Genomic DNA, 20,763 nt, shown 5'->3' on the forward strand with positions numbered 1-20,763 from the left:
AAAAAATCTGGCAAGTTTCCTAACAAGGAAAACAGGTAGGGATCATCTAGGAAAATGATACATGTGGCCCAGAACCTTGCAGAAAGACCTTCCAACAGAAGGGGTCAGAGGTTAAAAGAGTTAAGTATAGAGGATGGGCGGCCCCTCATAACCAAGGACAGGTCCCCAGGCCGGGCACAATCCTTTGAGATCACAGGGGAAAGGCTGGAGCACTGAGTAAGTCTAGGCAGGCTGGGAAAATAGAGTGCGCAGCCTGGGGAGGCTGGCTCGAGTCCGAGGCGAGAACGCGGAGGGAGGAATGCACCCTAGCCAGATACATTAATGATCACAGCTTCACTGGGAAGGTGGAGGGTCTTGAAATGAGGAGCAAGGCTGTTTGGTAACTGGAAATAGTGGAAAGGCAAGAGGGCTGCATTGGCTGCTTTCAGAGAAGCTCAAGTCTCTAGACACAGTGAACTGATGTCCCAGGGGCCAAAAAAATCCTACAAATGTGATCCTAGGGCTGTAACCCTTAATCTCAGGGAGCATGGGAGGCCAGAGAACCCCAGAATGAACTAGTGCTTATCCTAGTGTGTCAGGGGAAGATGTAGATCTTGGAACCAATGCCTGGTTCCCTGAACATCTCCTCCTGAGGACAGTCTAGAGTGAATGATAAAAGATGGTCCGTAATGACCCCAGAAAAAGGAAGACAGGATTTAAAATCAGCAGGAATTCACCAGGACCAAAGAAGACACACTGGCCTCACTCCCTCTTCTGACAAGCGTTCCAGGCTAGCGTTAGGAAAATAATTAAACATAAGTAATCTTAATTTCACTGGCCAGATTTCCTGCCATTCTTAATTTCAGACATGCATTTCATAAAAGCTCCTTAAATCTCCTTGTGGATGAATGAGAGATGTATGTTAAATAATGGCTTATGTGTGTAATAACTGCATGAATTAAAAAAAAAAAAAAAAAGCATTTCGGGAGTGCCTGGATGGCTCAGTCGTTAAGCCGCTGACTCTTGATCTCAACTCCTGTCTTGATCTCAAGATTTTGAGTTCAAGCCCTACAAGGGGTTCTACACTGGGTGTGAAGCCTACTTAAAAAAATGAAATAAAATAAAAACCAGCATTTAAAAACAATTTCTTGGATTTAGAAATAAAGAATGCACACCTTCAGGGGCACCTGGCCGGCTCAGGCAGTGGAGCACAAGATTCTTGATCTCAGGATCATGATTTCGAGCCCCATGTGGGGTGCAGAGATTACTCAAAAATAAAATAAATAAATAAACCTAAAATTCCAAAAAAAAGAACGCACACCTTCGGAAGGTTAAATGACATTAACTAAATGGCCAGAAGGAGGAGTTCATCTAACTGGATAGAGGGACTTACTCTTCTAACAAGCAAAGTTTTCTTAGATATAACACCAAAAGTACAAGCCACCAAACACAGATAAACTGAGCTTAATAAAAATTTTAAACTTTTGTGCTTCTAAGGACACTATCAAGAAAGTAAGAAGACAACCCACAGAACAGGAGAAAATTTTTGCAAATCATATATATAGGAAGGATCTTATATCCAGAATACATAAAGAACTCCTACAACCCAAAAACAAGAACACAAATAATCCAAAGTAAAAAGAAGCAAAGAGGGGCCCCTGGGTGTCTCAGGTCATGATCCCAAGGTCCTGGGATCGAGCCCCGCATCGAGCTCCCTGCTCAGAGGGAAGCCTGCTTCCTCACCCACTCCCCCTGCTTGTGTTCCCTCTCTCACTGTGTCTCTCTCACTGTCAAATAAATAAATAAAATCTTAAAAAAAAAAAAAAAGCAAAAACAGGCAAGAGTCTGAATAGATAGTTCTCCAGAGAAGATATAAAAATGTTCAGTAAACACTTGAAAAGATGTTCAACATCACTAGTCATCAGGGAAATGCAAATCAAAACCACCGTGACTCTAAAAAATAAAAATAAACATAAAATAAATAAAATTTTTTAAAAACCACAATGACTCCTTGACATTGGTCTTGGCAATGACTTTTTTGGATCTGACACCAAAAGCAAAGGCAACAAAAGCAAAATAAACAAGTGAGACTACATCATACTGAAAAGCCTCTGCACAGCAAAGAAAACCATCAGCAAAATGAAAAGGCAACCCACCAAATAGGAGAAAACATTTGCAAATCATGTAGGTGATCAAGGGTTAGCATTCAAAATATATAAAGAACTCCTACAATTCCACAGCAAAAACAAACAATCTGATTACAAAATGGGCAGAGGATCCATGTGATACCGTAACTTACAATTTATATACATAGTTGATCTTCATCCCCAGTTTCTGGCAGAGCTCCTAAAACTATTGTAATTTCTTAAGGGACAGAAGTGTCTGTTGTTATGTTAACAAGACGACTTTTGAAGCTCCTAAGGATAGAGGCTGGTTGTCAGGAGAACCAAACATGTGATTTGTCCTGGGGACTTTCAGTCCCATCACCTTGACCTCTGAGAAGAGGGGGCTAGAGGTTGAATCAACTGCCAGTGGCCAATGATTTAATCTCTCATATCCATACCATGAAGGAGAGGGTTCAGAGAGCCTCCAGCTGGTGCAAATGAGGAGCCCCTCGCCCTCTCTCCATACGCTGCCCTACACAATTCTTCCATCTGGCTGTTCTGAGTTGTATCCCTTGATATAAGCCAGTAACGTAGTACGTCAAATGTTTCTCCGAGTTCTGTGAGCTTCCTTAGCAAACAAATCAAACTAAAGAAGTGGGAAACTCTGACTTCTGAAGCACAGCTAACAACCTAGTTGTTCAATTGGGATCTGAAGTTCAAAGAGAAGGTTGTGGGAACCTCCCATTTGTAGCCAGTTGGTCAGAAGTCAAAGGAGCAATCTGGGCTTGCAACTGATGTCTGAAGGGGGTGGGAAAGTCTTGTAGGACTAAACCCTTACCCCATGGGATCTGATGCAAGGAAGAGTTCATCTAACTGGACAGAAAGACTTACTCTTCCAACAAGCAAAGTTTTCTTAGATAGGACACCAAAAGCATAGGCAACCAAACATAGATGAACTGAGCGTAATAAAAATTTTAAACTTTTATGCTTCGAAGGGCACATCTACCTCTACCCTGTCCCATCTACCTGTGGGAAGATAGCATCAGAATTGAATTGAATGGTGTAACCCCATTCACCATTACAACTGAATTACACCATTCAACTCAGTTCTGAATGGGTGGATAGTGTCAGAAGTGAGTTGAATGGTGTAACACCCAGCTGGTATGAGGAGAATTAGTTGGTGTTTTGTGGGAAAACACCTCCTGCACCCATTGGAAACGGAGTCTCAGAACACACATAACATGAATAGACATTTTTCCAAAGAAGACACACACACGGCCAACAGGTACATGACAAGTGTTCACCAACCATCAGGGCACTGCAGACCAAAATAATGAGACATCACCTCCTCATCTGTTAGAATGGCTAGTAGCAAAAAGACAAGAAACATCAGCTACTGGTGAGGACGTGGAGAAAAGGAACATTCGCGCCCAACTGGTGGGAACATACATTGGGGCAGCCACTGTGGAAAACAGGTCTGGGGGGGGTCCTCACGAAATTTAAAATAAAACTGTCATGTCATCCAGCAGCTGCACTTTCTGAAGGAAATAAAAACACCGACTAGAAAAGAGAGAGGCACATCTACCCACCCAAAACCTTGCACATGAATTTCCACAGTAGTCTCATTCATAAGAGCCAAAAGGCAGAAATGACCCAAAGGCCCATCAACTGATGAATAGAGAGCCAAAGGCAGTATATCTATACAATGGAATAGTTCGGAGCCATAAAAATAAATCAAGTACTCAAACATCTGTAACAGGAAGACCCTTGAAAACATCATGCTAAGTGAAGGAAATCAGACATAACAAATGCAGGATTCCATTCATACACAATCTCCAGAATAGGCAAATTCACAGAAACAGAATGGATTGCCTGAGGAGGAAGAGAGGTGGGCAGAAGGAAGTGGTACACAGGGGAGGCAGGTGGGTTTCCTTTAGGGGTAGTGAGAAGGACACGTGGTGACAAATGTGCGGTTCTGTGAATATACTAACCACCGTCGAACCGTATGCTTTCAATGGGTAATTGTACAGTATGGGAATTATGTCGTAATAAATCTGTTTATATATATAATGGGAATAAAAGTAGTCTTTACTTAAAGTTTAAAACATCAACTCCACAAATTTGGGAGGATGGGGCCAGGTCTTAATAATGAGTTTGTGTTTAAAAAGCCCAGAAGCTAAATAAAATCTTAAAAAAAAAAAAAAAAAAGGTGGGGTGGGGGTGTTGCCTGGGGGGCTCAGTCACTAAACATCTGCCTTCGGCTCAGGTCGTGATCCCAGGGTCTGGGATCGAGCCCCATATCAGGCTGCCTCCTTCTCCCTCTCCCTGCCCCCAACACCCCACTGCCCCTTTGTGTTCCCTCTCTCGATACGTCTCTCTCTGTCAAATAAATAAAATCTTTTAAAAAAATAAAAAATAGAAAAAATAAAAAGCCCAGAAACCAGACATGCACAGTAATGAGCTAATAGTAAACTGGACACGAGTCAACCTTGGGTTGATTCTACCGAAATACCAAGGCACACTAAGGCTAAGTTGGCAGAAGAACGTCCGAGGAGAATGGGAAAAGCTCTCCGCCACCATGCGTGTCTTGCTGCTCCTGAGCAAGCATTTCTTAGGTGGTAATAATGTGTACCAGTTACTTGGGGATCTTGTTAAAGTATAGATTCTAACTCAGCAGGTCTGAGTGGGACCCAAACTCTTGCATTTCTTTTTTTTTTTTTTTTTTAAGATTTTATTTATTTATTTGACAGACAGAGATCACAAGTAGGCAGAGAGACAGGCAGAGAGAGGAGGAAGCAGGCTCCCTGCTGAGCAGAGAGCCCGATGCAGGGCTCCATCCCAGGACCCTGGGATCAAGATCTGAGCTGAAGGCAGAGGCTTTAACCCACTGAGCCACCCAGGCGCCCCCAGCTCCTGCATTTCTAATAGGCTTCCTGGTGATGCCTTGCTGCTGGGCCAGACCACTGAGTAAAAAGACAGGAAACTGATGCTCAGAGATGCTCAGTAACTGAACCCAGGGCCACCTCTCTCACCAGGCACAGAGGACTTGAAGTCCAGTCTAACTGACTCCAAAAACTCAGGCTCTTTCCACAGCAGCACCCATGACGTGGATCCTGGATGCCATGTTCTGGGAGAAGCCCAGATCTGAGTGAAGGAAGAATCCAGGATTAAATGAGCTCTGGAGCCCACGTGATGGGAGGAACAGTGGAAGAATGAGAAATGTGTGACAGCCTCAGCAGTTGGCCCAAGCCTGGGGAGGAGTCATACCTAAAGGCTGGGATGGCCCCAGGCGGGGGGGCACCATACCAGGGAGGAGACATATGGGCATATCAGTTTGGACTCCTTAAGAATGTTCTACCAGAGCTGTCCTAGAATAAAACAAGCCATCCCAGACTAGAAGCCAGCGGTCCCCAGACAGCACCTTCCTCATTCCGACAGAATCATACACCAACCTAAGCCCTACCACAAAGGAGGCATCATTGGCTGTAACAAAAATAAATCTTAGACAACTCTTTCAATTCTACCTATGGGCTCTCAGCTGGGAGACCTATTTTCTTTTTTGCCTTTGTTTTTAAGATGAACAAGGGTTAGAGAAGCATCAAAGGCACGTTCGTGGGAAAGGAAAACTTTTTCCTTGATACATTTAGGATTGAACTGAAACTCCAAAGATCACCCATCCTTTTTCTCCTTCTGGAATTCAGTTGCACCACGGAAAATCATCTTGGAAAATACTGAATCTAATGATCGAAACAGCCCTTTGATGGTAAGCCTCCGGAACCCCACATCCCTCCTCCAAAGCCAAACAGCCCTGGGTTTCGCAAACCTTGTTCAAATGGTCTTCAAGCCCTCTCATCACCCGGGTCTTCTCCACGGAGAAGAGCCAGTTGGCTTCCTGGGGGGCCTGACCGGCACCAAAGAGAACGGAGCTCTAATTGCACTGGGGGTTCATCCTTCCATCAATGCAATCCCAGGTCACGTCTGATTTCCAGCAGCCCCCCTTCTGTGCCGGGGCTCACTGTGCTTTCTGAGGATGAGAACTACCATCAGTGCCTTTCTCTGTGTAGAGACACAGCCTCCTTGATCATTGGTTGTTTGTGGATGGACTGCATGACCTTGCATGCCTCATCCAATGAGGCAGTCTGGGATCAGTAGAAGGAACAACTCTTTTACAGTTAGGGTTGTTCAAAAACAGACTAACCCGGCCTATCGTGGTACTGCCTTCCTATCCATAAGGTATGCAAGCAGAATTCACCAGGGAGGGAATTCAGCGGCCAACGTTTGGCCCGCAGTGGACAAGAAGGCCTCACACACTAAAATCCCAGACTTCTATCACACAACACCGGAAGATGAAGGAAAAGCAAGCAGAGGCACGCCACGATGGAAGAATTCTGCTAGGGTCATGCCTGCTCTCTGCCCGGGGCCATGGCGGGGCGAGGTCCAGATTATCACACAGGACTTCATTCCCCCAAGCACCCTACAAGCAGGATGTCCCATTTTGCAAATGACAAAATTGGCTCGGACCAAATCACACCTCTGAGTCCCCTGTCAGGTGGCAGAGCCAGGACACCAAGTTCGTCGTCTCTGACACCGCCACCCAGGTTCATCCGATTCTATTCTGCAAATTGCAGGAAACGAGAAAGGCAAAAGGCCATCAGCTGATGGGACTCTGGCATGCGAGGGTCAGCAGTTTTGATTTAATGCAGGAAATAGGAAAAAGACCACAGCTTTTTTTGATAAGGAGTCATTTTTTTTCTCTCTGTAAACAGCTGACATCAGTTAATAATTTAAAAATAGGAGGAATAACAAAACAAGGGGAAAGAAATGAAAGAAAAGGCCCTTGAGAGATACAGAGGTAGCTAAACAATGTGGGGGGTCCTCAGCAGCCTTGGTGACAGACCAGCCTCTGACCGAGAAACAGTCCAGACTGAACCCCATGGGGACGAAGGAATGTGCTTCCCAAACCACCTTTCTGGAACATGCCTTCCCAGTTTCTTCAACGGGGGAGCTAGAGACTTATTACTTACATCCTAACAAGAGCGGGTCATGAGTATTAACTGCTTGCCTCCCACCACCCCCCGCCCAGGAATTCAGAACTCCGGGGTGATTTTCCTTTGCTTGTGGGCTTGTCCCAAATGGCTGTGATGGCTTCAACCAACTTCTCCATAGTTAATGCATGCACGGACAGGGCTCATCAAACAGCGTGAGATCCGTCTAACCACACCCACACGCATACATACCCCGGGTCTTCCCAGACATAACCCTTCCAACAGAATTACAAAGGAACCAGGGACCATAGAACCAACGGTCACCACAGAGCCCAGCAGGGAAGTGGCAAACAGGTCACTGGATAGGGTCTAGGGATAGACTGAAAGAGAGTCTAGGGATACCATCAGCTGCTTCGAGTCCGTTTGCTTCAAGCTACGGGAATTGCATTTATGCAGTTGCGTTGGCTTCTCAATACTAGATTGAAGAGCGTGAGGTATGGATTATACCTGTACGGTGTTTGGAACTCGTGCAAAATTTCAGCAAGCGCCATAGAGCCCCAGCCAGTGGGAAGACATTTAAAAACATTGTTTCGAGCACTATGATATATAAGGAAAGGTCCGAAGTGAGATTGCTCGGACCTTATGAATATTTATTACAATGCATTCTTGAAAACAACCAAAAAATTAAGTACAGTATAAATAGAAAACAGATTTAGGAGTCAGTCATAGGTTTACATTATGCAAATGATCATTAAAGACCTACAACCAGGATGTTGTTAAATGCCAGAAAAAAGGGGGGGGGCTGCTGCTGCTATTTGGACATTTTCTTAGAATCGACAAATGATATTTTGAGTTTTTTGACAATCTGTTCGCCGAGGAGTGCCTGTGGGCACATCTTGTCACTTTCACTAACCTGGTGGGGGAGTCCCAAATTCAAAGCAAAGGCGCAGGCCTGGGGTTTTCACAGCCTCCCTTGTTCATGGCAGGCTGGCTTTGGAGGACAGAAAGGGGTCCCAAACCTCAACCCAGAAGCTCTCACACACAGCTCAGCCGGCCCTCAGCCTCGGAGCAATGAAGAGGCTTTGCCAACGTTCAAAAACTCCCAGACAGCTAGCTGAGCGCACTTGCGTCTCCAGATTAACAAGAAAAGAAGCATGAACAACAGTCTTTTGTGCTGAATAACGTTATCCCATCGAGGATGTCACCTTGGGCTTTGCGACACCACTCAGGCAGGCCGTCCTCTGAGCACAAAGCCCAGACAGGCACGCAAGGGTTAAAGGCAAAGGTCTGTCTCTTGGGGAGCAGGAAAGCCAGGAGAAGCTCCCTTTGCAAACTCTAGCAAAAGACCTCTAACCCCCCCTCCCCACCTCCGGCTGCCCAACAGCCCACAGCCCCAGCTCCCTGCCTCCCCCAGCTCCCTGCCTCATACTCACTCAGCACTCACTCCAAGGAGCTGAAACCAGTCACCAATGGCCTCTTCATGATGCGGAGGAAGAATAAATGAGTTACAGATTCCATAAACTTCCCCACCAGAAATACAACCTCACCTGACCATCACCTGGCAAAAATTCCCTCCCAGGCCCCGGCTGCGTGGCCCCGGGCAACTCACTAGACCATCAGACGCCTCCCGAGGCCCAGGGCGGTGAGACAGTCGCACAAACGGGCGCCACCCTGTGCATGCACCCCTGCATGTTATTAAGGAGACCAGCAAGGGCTTCCCTCCAAAGCAGCTCGGAATACAGTCATCGTGGCTGAGAGGGAGTCCAGCGTCAATACAAAAATCCACGTGAGCGTCGGTAAACACGAATAACGCGCCAGCTGTCAGCGGTCGAAACGCCGAGAACACAGCCCTCCGGCTTTGATACTCCTCTAGGTCCAGCCTCAGAGTTCAGCCCCCATTTCCGACATAGTTCCTCCCGCCAGTTGTAAACGATAAAATCAGAATCCCCGTGTTTGGTTTTGTTTTTGTAAGATTTTATTTATTTATCTGATAGGCAGAGATCACAAGTAGGCAGAGAGGCAGGCGAGAGAGAGGAGGAAGCAGGCTCCCCGCTGAGCAGAGAGCCCGATGCGGGGCTCGATCCCAGGACCCTGAGACCATGATCTGAGCCAAATTTAACCCACTGAGCCCCCCGGGCGCCCCAGAATCCCCGTGTTTTAAATCCATTAGTAACTACCAACCTGTCTTCGTGTCCTGGGGATTAACCAAGACTAATATTTTATGTTGAGGTTCGTCACGGTGCACAGTGCAAAAGCAAACAGACGAGGCTTCAAGTTTAACCTAAAAAAAAAAAAATAATGAAATCGCCATTTTGTTCTGTCATCAAAGTAAGGGCACGGGAAATTACTTACCAATTAATTAGCACCGTATTCACTGAAAGAACACTGTTGCACAGAGGTTAATTTGACAGGATGGAAGCAAGGTAAAAATGGAAACCTTACCCCACTCTGAGCTAAACACAAGTGAGATGTGACAAAGGCCCTTCCTCCGGCTCCCACCAGCCCGCCCTCCCCGTGCCTCCTGTCCATCCAACCCAGTACTGATTAAACACCCACTCACTGGATACCCTCCCGCCTCTCCCTTCCAAATGCTTCGGGGCCCCAATGCCTTCCCCACCCTGGTCACCAGCTTTTGCCTCGGCCCACAAAAGCTGGTGACCACACCCCCACCTCAGGCTTCTACCTGCCATGCCAGCCTGAACGTTCCTCCTGGGGCCACTCCACAGAAAAAGCCCGAACAAGCCTGTGTCCACCCCCGCCGCCTCTCAAGCTGCCGGCTGCACAGTCTCGGATCTCGGCAAGGAGTCTCAGCAAACCCTTATCCCTCTGGGCCCTGCAGGCTCAGCTCTGACTTTGAGGCAGCCCAAGGGCAGAGAACCTCTGCTGTGAGAGACAGAACAGTGCTGGTGCCTGTTTGCTTCTGAACAAGGGCAACACCAAGCAGCGTCTCGGGGCCTCCAACACTGGGACCCTCCCAGGCTACCCAGGGCTGGTAGCCTCTCTGTGGCCATCAGACGTAATGTTCCCGGCTCCAAAGCAAAAGGTCAACACGTTCCATTGCCAAGTCTGTTTGGAAAACGGAGGAGAGCAGAAGAAAATGAAAAGAGCATGTGTCAGCTGAGCTAGGCGGGCAGGTCGCCTATATAAGTTTATAGCAGGCCTCCGTGGTTTGAGAGAAATGTTTCCTAACAAATTCTGAGAGCCGCAAACAGCTGGGTGGCTCCCTGTCTTCAAATCCCCTGCCAGGAGCCTCCCCGAGCTGGCTGTCCCATGAGGGGGCTATTAGAGGCCATTAAAAATACGCACAGGAGTGCCTCGCTGGCTCAGCGGTGGGGGCAGCATGGAACACTAAATCTCGGGGTTGTGAGTTCGAGCCCCATGTTGGGTACAGAGATTCCTAAAAAATAAAATCCTTTAAAAAAAAATGTACAAAGCATTATATCGACATGGAATTTATTTCCATTATATCAAAATCACATTTATTATACCTGATAGTATATTCTGAGAGTGACCTAAATGTTTAAAAAGTATATGCAGAAATAAAAGTCAAATGGAAACATATCAAAATGTTCACAGCATCAATTGTGATGTTTTTTTCATTTTCTCTGTCTCTGAAGATAGTTCCCAAATATTATACAATGAGCATACACCGGCTTATTACCAGAAAAATCAATAAGTATTACTGTATTGTATTTTTTTTATTGTATTTTAAATGTGATAGGGCAGTTTCAAGACTGGAAACAGTTAACTGAGACTTTCCGGAGAACCAGAGCCATGTGGCATGATGTATCCTCAAATCATTTTCTCATCTTTCTCTCCGTTTGGAAAAATTTCTCTGGACTCCAAGAGAAAAACTAAATTTGCTAAAAGCCATGAGGAAGTCTGATACCACCCCAAATGAGACTGTTTCAACTGCTAAGTGATAGGGAATGCCTACCATTTCTTAAGTAACTGTTAAAATGGTAGAAAAACAATTGAAAATCTTCTCATGAAAATTTATTTTTTTCTAAGGGGGGGAGAAGCAGATAGTTATAAAGTCCTTTCAGCATTTCTATTTAATTTTAAAAGCTGTCTTATTTTATTATGTTTTTGCTAATCACACTAAAATTATTCACTCTTTGCACAGACTCAGATAATAGGTTTATGTGATGCAATCTCATAAGGAAGGGTGAAATGAAAGCTGAGGACTGAAACTGCTTCGTAGAGCCTTCCAGAGCTAGCTTTCAGATTTCACCCGCTTCTCAGGTTGCCCTCCCCACACTCCAGCCCACCCTGCAGCCCACAGCCAGTGTCTCCCCAGAGAATTAGCAATCCTAACCCCAATGGAGAGCTGGCTTCCGTTTTCGGCTTAACTGCCACTAGGGGGCGCTGAAAGCGTGTGCGGGCAGGGACGTTGGTCCGCAGCTCAGCCCTGCAGAATCACCCAGGGGATTCTTGTAGCCCTTGATCTTGAACTAGCATGATCTCCAAGATCTCAAGAAAGCCACAACTGTGTAAGCTGCACAAGCCACTGTTCTAATGAACTCTGGAACAGCTTCAGTACAGTGAACTAAAACTCTGCAGTGCTGGATACACGACAATGGTATCAGTAGGTACGAGCAATGTCTACGTATAACCAAGAAAATCTTGTCTCTTGGAACAGATCGGACTTAAATCTGAAAGAAGTGTTACAGACTGAGGTACAGCCCAAGATTCATATTTCTTTTCTTTTTTTCTTTTTTTCTTTTTTTTTTTTACTTACTGCATGGGAAAAAATGTTCTTCACAGTAATGCAATTTAAAATTTTTACCCACAGTCCCTCCATCCTAACGAACAAAAGGTTTTCATTTCTCTCTGTTCTCTCCCAGCCCTAACCCAAAAGTCTATCTTTTCAGTGCCTAAAATCATATGGATATAACTAAATTTTAAATAGAACTATTTTAAATAGTTTGAAATTTTAATATAACTGAATTTTAAAGCTGAGCCAAACCACAGAGACCAAAGAGCAACCAAGCCCCTCATTTGACACATGGGGAAACTGAGGCCCAACCAGGCATTACATAAACAGTGTCTCATTTAGTCCTCCTTAAGGACAATTCAAGGTAAGTTCCAGCAGGGGAAAGGGTTGGTGTTTTTTTTTTTTTTTTTTTTTTTTTTTTTTTTTTGCTTTTGTTTTTGTTTTCCAAATAGGCTCCACGCCCAATGTGGGGCTTGAACACAGGACCCTGAGATCAACAGTCTGATGCTCTACTGAGGAAGCCACCCAGGCACCCCAGTAAGCTCTGTTATTGTCCCAATTTTTTTTTTAAAGATTTTATTTATTTATTTATTTGACAGACAGAGATCACAAGTAGGCAGAGAGGCAGGCAGAGAGAGAGAGAGAGGAGGAAGCAGGCTCCCTGCTGAGCAGAGAGCCCGATGCGGGACTCGATCCCAGAACCCTGAGATCATGACCTGAGCTGAAGGCAGAGGCTTAACCCACTGAGCCACCCAGGCGCCCCCAATTTTTTTTTTTAAGATTTTATTTATTTACTTGACAGAGAGAGACACTGCAAGAGAGGGAACACAAGCAAGGGGAGTGGGAGAGGGAGAAGCCGGCTTCCCGCCGAGCAGGGAGCCTGATGCAGGGCTCGATCCCAGGACCCTGGCATCATGACCTGAGCTGAAGGCAGATGCTTAACTGACTGATCACCCAGGAGCCCCCTTTTCTTTTTAAAGATTTTTATTGTCCTAATTTTAGATATGAGAACATCAAAACCAGAAAAGTTAAGACACTTGCTCAAGCTCACATAGCTAGTAAGCGATAGGTGTGGGATTCACAGCAGGCTATTTTGTTCACTGTCTTGCATAACCGGACTTATCCTCAAGACTCCAGAATCCCATTCTAGAATTCCTCTGCTTCTCAAAATAGAATTATTCTAGTATTCACTCCAGAAGTTGTTGTTGTTTTTAAATCTGTAATACTCTCTTTAGTACTAACATTCTACTCTCTAGTAAGTTAGATTTTACGATCACACGTACCTGCTCCCCTGTGGGAAGAGAGAAAAGCTCTTCTGAGGGCTGCATCCCTTCCCTAAGCGTAGCATAGTAAGCCAGGGCTGCTTCCCGATGCCTTTCAGGGTCATCTTCCAAAATATCCACAGGGTAAACACCTGCCAGGAGAAAAAAGACAGTAAGAAATGACATTAGTTTTATTCTTTTGTTAAAGGGGAGGTCCCTTATTTCTCGAAGATTTTTTTTTTTTTTTTGTAAGCACACAAGTAACATTTGCCATAAAAATTATGTTCCCCTATTTTTTTAAAATTTTTTAAAAGATTTTAACTATTTATTTGGGAAAAGAGAGAGAGTGTGAGTGAGAGACGAGCCCGGGGAGGGGAGGTAGAGAGAGAGGGAGAAGCAGACTCCCCTGCCGAGAAGGTAGCCCCATGTGGGTCTCCCCAGTTCTCTGGGATCATAACTTGAGCTGAAGGCAGACACTTCACCCATGGAGCTACCCAGCTATCCTGTTTCCTCAATTTTTCTTTTAATGAAAAAATAGTTCCGTATCAGGTGCTAAAAGAAAATAGAAGACATTCCCAATGGCAGGGTTGGCAGGGACACGGGGGAGATAGGAAATTCCACCTGGGGGAGTCTGGGGTGGCTCAGTCCTTAGGCAGCTGCCTTCGGCTCAGGTCATGATCCCAGGGTCCTGGGATCAAGTCCCCCATCAGGCTCCCTGTTTGGTGGGAAGCCTGCTTCTCCCTCTCCCACTCCCCCTGCTTGTGTTCCCTCTCTCGCTGGGTCTCTCTCTGTCAAACAAATAAATAAATCTTTAAAAAAAAAAAGGAAGCTGCACTGCACCTGACCCCCACCTTAGAATGCTACAGAAACTTCGTTGCATACACCCAAACCACCAAATTGTTTCCCAGGGAGGGAAGCCACAGCAGCCACAGGCACAAGCAGGGGCATGGAGAGCCCACACTAACTGGTGAGAACCTTGATAATGGACAAAATTGAGCTCGAGTTACTATTTTGCCGGCCTCTATACTCGCTGTGCAGTTGATGAGATTTGCCAGCCCGTCTCCTTGCGCTCGGCCACTGTTAGGTAGAGAGTTGAAATGTACAATTTGGTGGGAACTGCAAACGTGTGCATACACAAGGAGACACCTGCACACATTCCTGTGCAAGTTTCCCACCGGCTGCTCCTCAGCATCTCTTTCTTGTCCTCACACTCGCGAGGAAAGTTATACCCTCGAAGAATCATCCAAATTGATAGCATCCAATTGAGCTCGGAAGCAGTAGTCAGTTTCCCCGGGATGCTGGCCAGCCTCCGCTGGGCATGTCCCCAAGTGGGAGGGGGCTCTGCAGTCCCCTCTCTTCTGTGAATCCTGGACTCGGCTCTGGGCATCCTATGTGGAGGGGAGGATGTCCAGAGCACCTGTGGACCAGACCCCCACCTATGCGTAAGCCCCCCTCCTGCCCCAGGCTTGATATGCTGAACGTGTCCTGGGCACACACAGAGAGTGACAAGTCACTGAGCAAATACGTTCTCCCACTATTCAATTTTTTAAAAAATATTTGAGGAGAACATGGGTCCCAAGAAATTACAATAATAAATGCATGATACAAATGTTTCAAATAAAGACAAAGAATTAACAGTCCTCTTGGCGACAATGAGTAAGTCAGTGAGGAACTCTGGGATCTCACCCTCTCTAAGAAGGGCTGTACCCCCAGCCAACATATTCTGCTGTGAAAGGCACATGCTTGTGGACTCACATATACGTGCAAAAAGCCAAGGAAGCCCAGACTCCCCACCATGAGCCCCAAAGCCCCCGCAACTGACAAGACAAAGCACCGGAGCTGAACCTGTAGTCGCCCCTACTCCTTACTGGGCCTTCCAAGCCTAGAGCCCAGGAGCCGGATGGATCCAGGCTGGAATCCCGGCTTCACCCGCATTTACAGATGAAGAAACCGAGGCCGAGAGGAAAATGCTTGGCTAGTCAGCAGCAGGTCTGACTGCGCTCAGGATCTGCACAAAACACTCAGATTACATTAGTGACCCAGCCAAGAAGGCCCTTTAGAATTCCACATACATACACCCCCAAGAGCATCCAACAGGTTCCTAGGCCCCTGTTCCCCACCCCTTCTAACTTGACATCCTTAAGGCCTATCTGAGACACCAGCACGCCCAGAAGCCTTCCTGGAACCCCAAAGAGCAAAAGCCCAGGGGACCCCTGAGTCCTATGTTCCAATCCCACCTCAGCTTAGGATGGGAGTGAATCCACCTTTGTCGCCTCTCTGGTCCCTCAGGACAACACACACACACACACACACACACACACACACACACACACACACACAGGAATTCGGTGGGCAAATGAGAGTGGGCAGCCCTGCCCGACTCTCTCCCAACCCAGGAACACAGAGTGTTCCTCGGAGCACCCTGTGTGCGCCCCTCTCCTCTCCTACCCTGCACAGACAGAAGACACCCCCACCCCCCAAGGCCTTTCTCACACCGATCATTTGGGAAATTCGTGTAGGCAGTCAGCTGGGCTCTTCCTTCAAACCGCTGGTCATCCTTCTAGAAAATCAGGTGGCTTCCCACAGGTATGAAAAAAGACTGTGCACATTGAAATAAATCAAGAAGATCAAACAGGAGAGAGGGTTGCTTCGACCCTGAAGTAGCCAGCTCAGGCGGAATGTTAGCCCCATGAAAGCAGCTTGAACAACCGCGTTTCCCTAACTGCCCCCAGGAAGGAGTAAAGATCCACCTCCTTCCACCTCCCTGCTGCCTGGGGCTTCTCAGGAGAGATGCTTGTCAGCCCCCAGGCCTCCAGTGAGGTCTGAGGCTCCCAGGACAGTGGCATCCCCCAGCTGCACTGAGAAGCCCAACTGGGCCCCTTGGGACAGGAGTCCGGGAGGACACTGTGGTCTTCAGGGCTTTGGGAGAGGGGCGCCTCACCATGGCCACAAAGCCCAGAAGCCTGGGTGCTCTAAGGGCCTGGGGAGCCTCACAGGCTGCCAAGGGTTACCTGGCCTCAGTTCTGGTCGCCTGTGGTCAGGAGAAATGCAATGAATGTGCTTTGCTCCTCACACTCCATGAAATCACTTCCCCTGCTGGTTCTGCCGGCTGACGCTGTGAGACCCCCCTCAGAGAACTCCTTGGGCAGTAACCCCAGGCCACCCTTGGCTCTCCTTGTTGGGGGGAATGTTGGGGGGGGAAGCTCACAAGAAGAATCAGGCCTGCCTCTGGGAAGCGGGGGGCCCTGAAAGGCAGAGATTAACCCTCTGGGAAGTGGAAGGCAGCTGCAAACACCTCAACACTCACAGAACACCCGGGCACCCATGCTCTGTTCCCCCCTTTAAATCCTCCAAGCTGGACACAGACCCCAAACTCCTAAGAAGTGTCCTGAGGCAGGCCAACCAGCCTAGGGGAGGGAAGCTCCATTTTCAGCCCTTTGGGTTTTAATTAGTTCTCCTCTGTCTGGGTTTGGGGGGTGGAGATGGGCAGGGAAATCCCCCATTAGAAAAGCTCCAGCAGCTGAGCTCTGACACACAAAATGTTTGGGTTTGTTTTCTGGAAATCTGGGGGGAATGAAAAAAGGAGATGCTTACAGCAGGAGGGGAAGCATTCAGTGCTCAATGGGAAAGGGAACCCCTGCCCTTCTGGAGGAAGAAAGACCCCTCCCCACATCGGTGGGAAGACAGACTCCCTCCTCCCCAGCCCAGGAGGCACAAGCAAGCGCGTGCGCGCGCGCGCACACACACACACACACACACACACACACACACACGACCCCCAGAGGAAGGAAGCCTCCCACCCACCCAAACCGCAAGGGCACTCTTGGGCCTCCAGGAAGTAAACAAGTCTGGGGTGTTTCACACATGCGCTCTGGAGCCAAGCTGGGCGGCCACACTCCCCTCCCTGGTGATGGAAGGCTGACTCTGGGCAGGGGCTTCCAGATGTGAAATGCTAACAGGCTTTAATGGCTTGAACTGAACAGGAAATATTTTTCCAAAGCCAAAAGAATGTAATCTTTTCAGTACAACGTAAAATGCTTTTATGAAAAAGGCACACAGTTGAAATGATAATTCACTGCAGACCGTAAAGAAAATGAAATCCCCAAACGAGTCCCCAATTTAAGAATTCACTTTAAGCATATGTTTGCTGTAGTCACCAGAACAACAACAAAGTGGAACCTCTTAAAGCATACTTCTGGGGAAAAAGCTTGAATCATTCAGGATTTTTGTCCTAAAGCTCAAGTTCCCAGGGTAGGATGAATGGTATCCCACTGAGCCACTACCTGTCACCCACTGCCCATCAGCCACAGCCACTACTGGGTCAGCACTGCTGCTCAGGCCAGCAAAGCCTAATGCTCTAGGGCATTCCCAGTACTTTTGGGTCCTCCTGATATAAAGAGCATTGCCAATTAATGAAAAACCTGAAAGAGGCCAATGCTCTGCACTTAACCATTTATTCAGTATCACTTGCAGAATATTCTTTCCAAATACTACCTCACCACGATGATGAGAAAAGTTCTTTCATTTTAGCAAAGTGAGATTTTTCTCATATGGGACTATTATTATGAGAAACATTAACAGATATTTTAAGTTTTACTAGCCCTGCTCTTGAGAATTTTGACCTCAGTGAAAGCCTCTATCCATCCATCATTTAACTATAAGGCATTATGTCACTGGAAAAGCTGACTGTAAACACTTGATTTTTTTTTTGTAGTCATGTGGGTTGTCATTCTTGAATTATAGTTAAGAACAACTCTTGCTCATGACATGTGAAAAAAATTTCAGGGACACAAAATTATAAGGTAGTATTCTACTTTATTTTTCAAAAATGGTTTAAGTGTGGATATTCCTAATATAGAATTTTTTTTTTTGCCTTTCTTTATTTTTCTCACCAGTGTCCTGCTTTTCCCTCACAAATCAATTTTATTCTGAAAAGAACTTATAAGAAGGAATCTTTATTATAGAAGAAACTGCCACCAGGGATTAAACGACTAATTTGGGACTTAGCAGGAAATATGGAGACTAGTTTGTAACAGAGAGAGGAGGGCACCAGGAGATCCCAAAGCATGTTGCAAGAAGGGACTGTGGAGTTCTGAATGCAGGTGTTCTGCACACTCAAGGCTGTGAGGGCAGCACCGAAAGGGAGAAGGTTCCCCAATGCTACCTCAGGAGCTCAGACTTCAGGACCAGGAATTCATCAGTTTCCCCGGTTCCTAGTGAAACATGTGTTATCACACAGCACAATCCCAGAGCTGTGTGTCGAACTGTATGCTTTAAATCTCCATAGTCACGGGGCACCTGGGTGGCTCAGGTGGTTGGACATCTGCCTTCAGCACAGGTCATGATTTCAGGGTCCTGGGATCGAGCCCCGAGTCGGGCTCCCTGCTTGGTGAGGAGTCTGCTTCTCCCTCTCCCTCTGCCCCTCCCACTCCCTTTTGTGTGCCCTCTCCCTCTCTTTCAAATAAATACATAAAATCATTAAAAATAAAGATTTTATGTATTTATTTGATAGAGAAAGAGATCACAATAGGCAGAGAGGCAGGCAGAGAGAGAGGGGGAAGCAGGCTCCCTGCTGAGCAGAGAGCCCCACATGTGGCTCGATCCCACTGAACCATGAGACCATGACCTGAGCCAAAGGCAGAGGTTTAACACACTGAGCCACCCAGGCGCTCCAATAAATAAAATCTATTTTAAAAATACCATATTCACAAACTTCATCTTGGGTCTCCAAAGCTTTCACCACAGGATGCCTTCAAACTGAGAACTACTTTTAACTTAAACGATGATTACGTTTAAGCAAAAAATTTTTAAAAATAAGGGGGGGTGCTGTTGCATATATACAAGTATCCCCGGCTTTCCCAAACTTCACGTGACGCTACTTTGCTTTATGAAAGAGCTCCCTTTTTTCACTAACTGAAGAAATCCAAAGAGGACTTTTGCTTTAATGATCAAAAGTGAAAAGCAAAAATAGTGTTCAGCCTCCATTCTGCAGTGAGCCCTCACAGACACACCACACAGCTGAGCCGTGACCATGGTCCTGACAAGGTCCTTCCCCAGGAACAACATCACGCATCAAGCTAAGCTCCCAGAACTCTGCACAGGGTCCGTGTGCCTCTGTCCTTTATCTCGATTTATTTTATGTGTCCCTTAGCAAGAGGCATCCTAGGGAATCAGAAGAGTCCCAGGCAGGTCAGTTGTGGGTCTAGGCATGCTCAAAACCTTTCCCATATACGTTAATGGTAACTGACTCTTCTCTTTACCTGGTTCCAGCTTGCAAGAGGTTTCATGGGAACGCTCTACTTCCAAAAGTTGCGGAAACGGGTGCTGGTAAAACCCACAGTTGTGCAAAACGTGGCCTGGCATTTACTTTCTATCAAAGAATCCCAGTCCCTCCAGCCAGCACAATGACTCTCCTCAGGCCATTCCAGCCTTTTCCCAGGCATATCCTGTGGAACACAGGCTCCCCAAGATAGGCTGCAAATGGGGTTCCCACGGCCAGCACATTTCAAAAAGGAGTTCTGCTGTGGCACTTAGGGGCGCCTGGGTGGCAATGTCAGTTAAGCACCCGACTCTCTGATTCTGCCTCAGGTCATGATCTCAGGGTTTTGGGATCGAGCCCCGCATCAGGCTCCGCAGTCAAGCAGCGAGCCTGCTTGAGACTGTCTCCCTCTCCCTCTGCCCCACCCCGGCCCCGCACGTTCGCATTCTCTCCCTAAAATAAATAAAATCTTAAAAACAAAGGAAAGAGAAAAAAGGAGGTCTGTTGTGGCATCTAGAACTCACTGCTGGGAGTTCTACGGGCCTATCAGCAAATGGAACATTTAGAAATCCTAAAGCAAAAAAAAAAAAAAAAGAAGAAGAAGAAGAAGAAAAAGAAAGAAAGAAAGCCTGAAGTAGTGTAATTTGCTTAATCCAGCATTTATTTCCCAGACTTATTGAACCAAGGACCTCTTGTCCCAAAACACTAACAGACATGTGACAAGCATACCTTGGAGAAGAGTGTTTTGTTATTGTTTTTGTGATTTTATTTATTCGACAGAGAAAGACACAGCGAGAAAGGGAACACAAGCAAGGGGAGTGGAAGAGGGAGAAGCAGGCTTCCTGCTAAGCAGGGAGCCTGATGCGGGGCTCAATCCCAGGACCCTGGGATCATGACCTGAGCCCAAGGCAGATGCTTAATGACTGAGCCTCCCGGGCACCCAAGAACAGTGCTTCAAAGTACCATCAGGGTAGAAGCAAGCATCACTCTCAGACGGGTAGCAAAGGTGCAAATGCCTAGGGCCAATGGCCCACCCAGCAGTAGGCCACCCTGTCAGCAGAGCGCCTGTCTACAGAAAGGAGCAGAAAACAGAAGGTGAAACAAACACACACTTGGATATTTTTGTTGGTTTTGAAGAGCATCTGATTGCCAAAATAGTCTTAGCAAAGAATTGAAAAAAAAAAAAAAAGTTGGAAGACAGAATGTAGAATCTGTTAGAATTTTTTGAGCAGATGAGCAAAATTGTCAGGGAACGGAGGCACGCTGGGGAAAGGTCTGCAGGTGGTGGCGGGAAGGTTTCGTTCCCCAGTAATTGACAGGGTGCCTGTCGCTGTGTTATCACATATTTAGTACTGGCCCACTTGCAGCTTGTCATTGCCTTGGCTGAGAATAAATCACTTGTCCCAAATCTAAGATAGTAAAATATGCAGATGACTTTATGTGCCTCCCACTCAAA

General features: G+C 46.7%; 1 protein-coding gene across 3 annotated transcripts in view; it reads right to left on the minus strand.

Moving 5' to 3' along the window:
• Positions 1-20,763, minus strand: part of LOC131999085 (protein FAM169B-like) — an 87,228-nt gene that overhangs the window by 54,807 nt on the left and 11,658 nt on the right. For all 3 annotated transcript variants that reach the window (XM_059371650.1, XM_059371652.1, XM_059371651.1), the window contains exons 2-3: positions 13,070-13,200; positions 9,251-9,350 (exon numbers count right to left, since the gene is read on the minus strand). In XM_059371650.1, the coding sequence (XP_059227633.1) occupies positions 9,251-9,350; positions 13,070-13,200 (231 nt within the window). The remainder of the gene's footprint in view (positions 1-9,250; positions 9,351-13,069; positions 13,201-20,763) is intronic.

The sequence above is a fragment of the Mustela nigripes genome, chromosome 13, assembly GCF_022355385.1.
Source record: "Mustela nigripes isolate SB6536 chromosome 13, MUSNIG.SB6536, whole genome shotgun sequence".
Lineage (NCBI taxonomy): Eukaryota > Metazoa > Chordata > Mammalia > Carnivora > Mustelidae > Mustela > Mustela nigripes.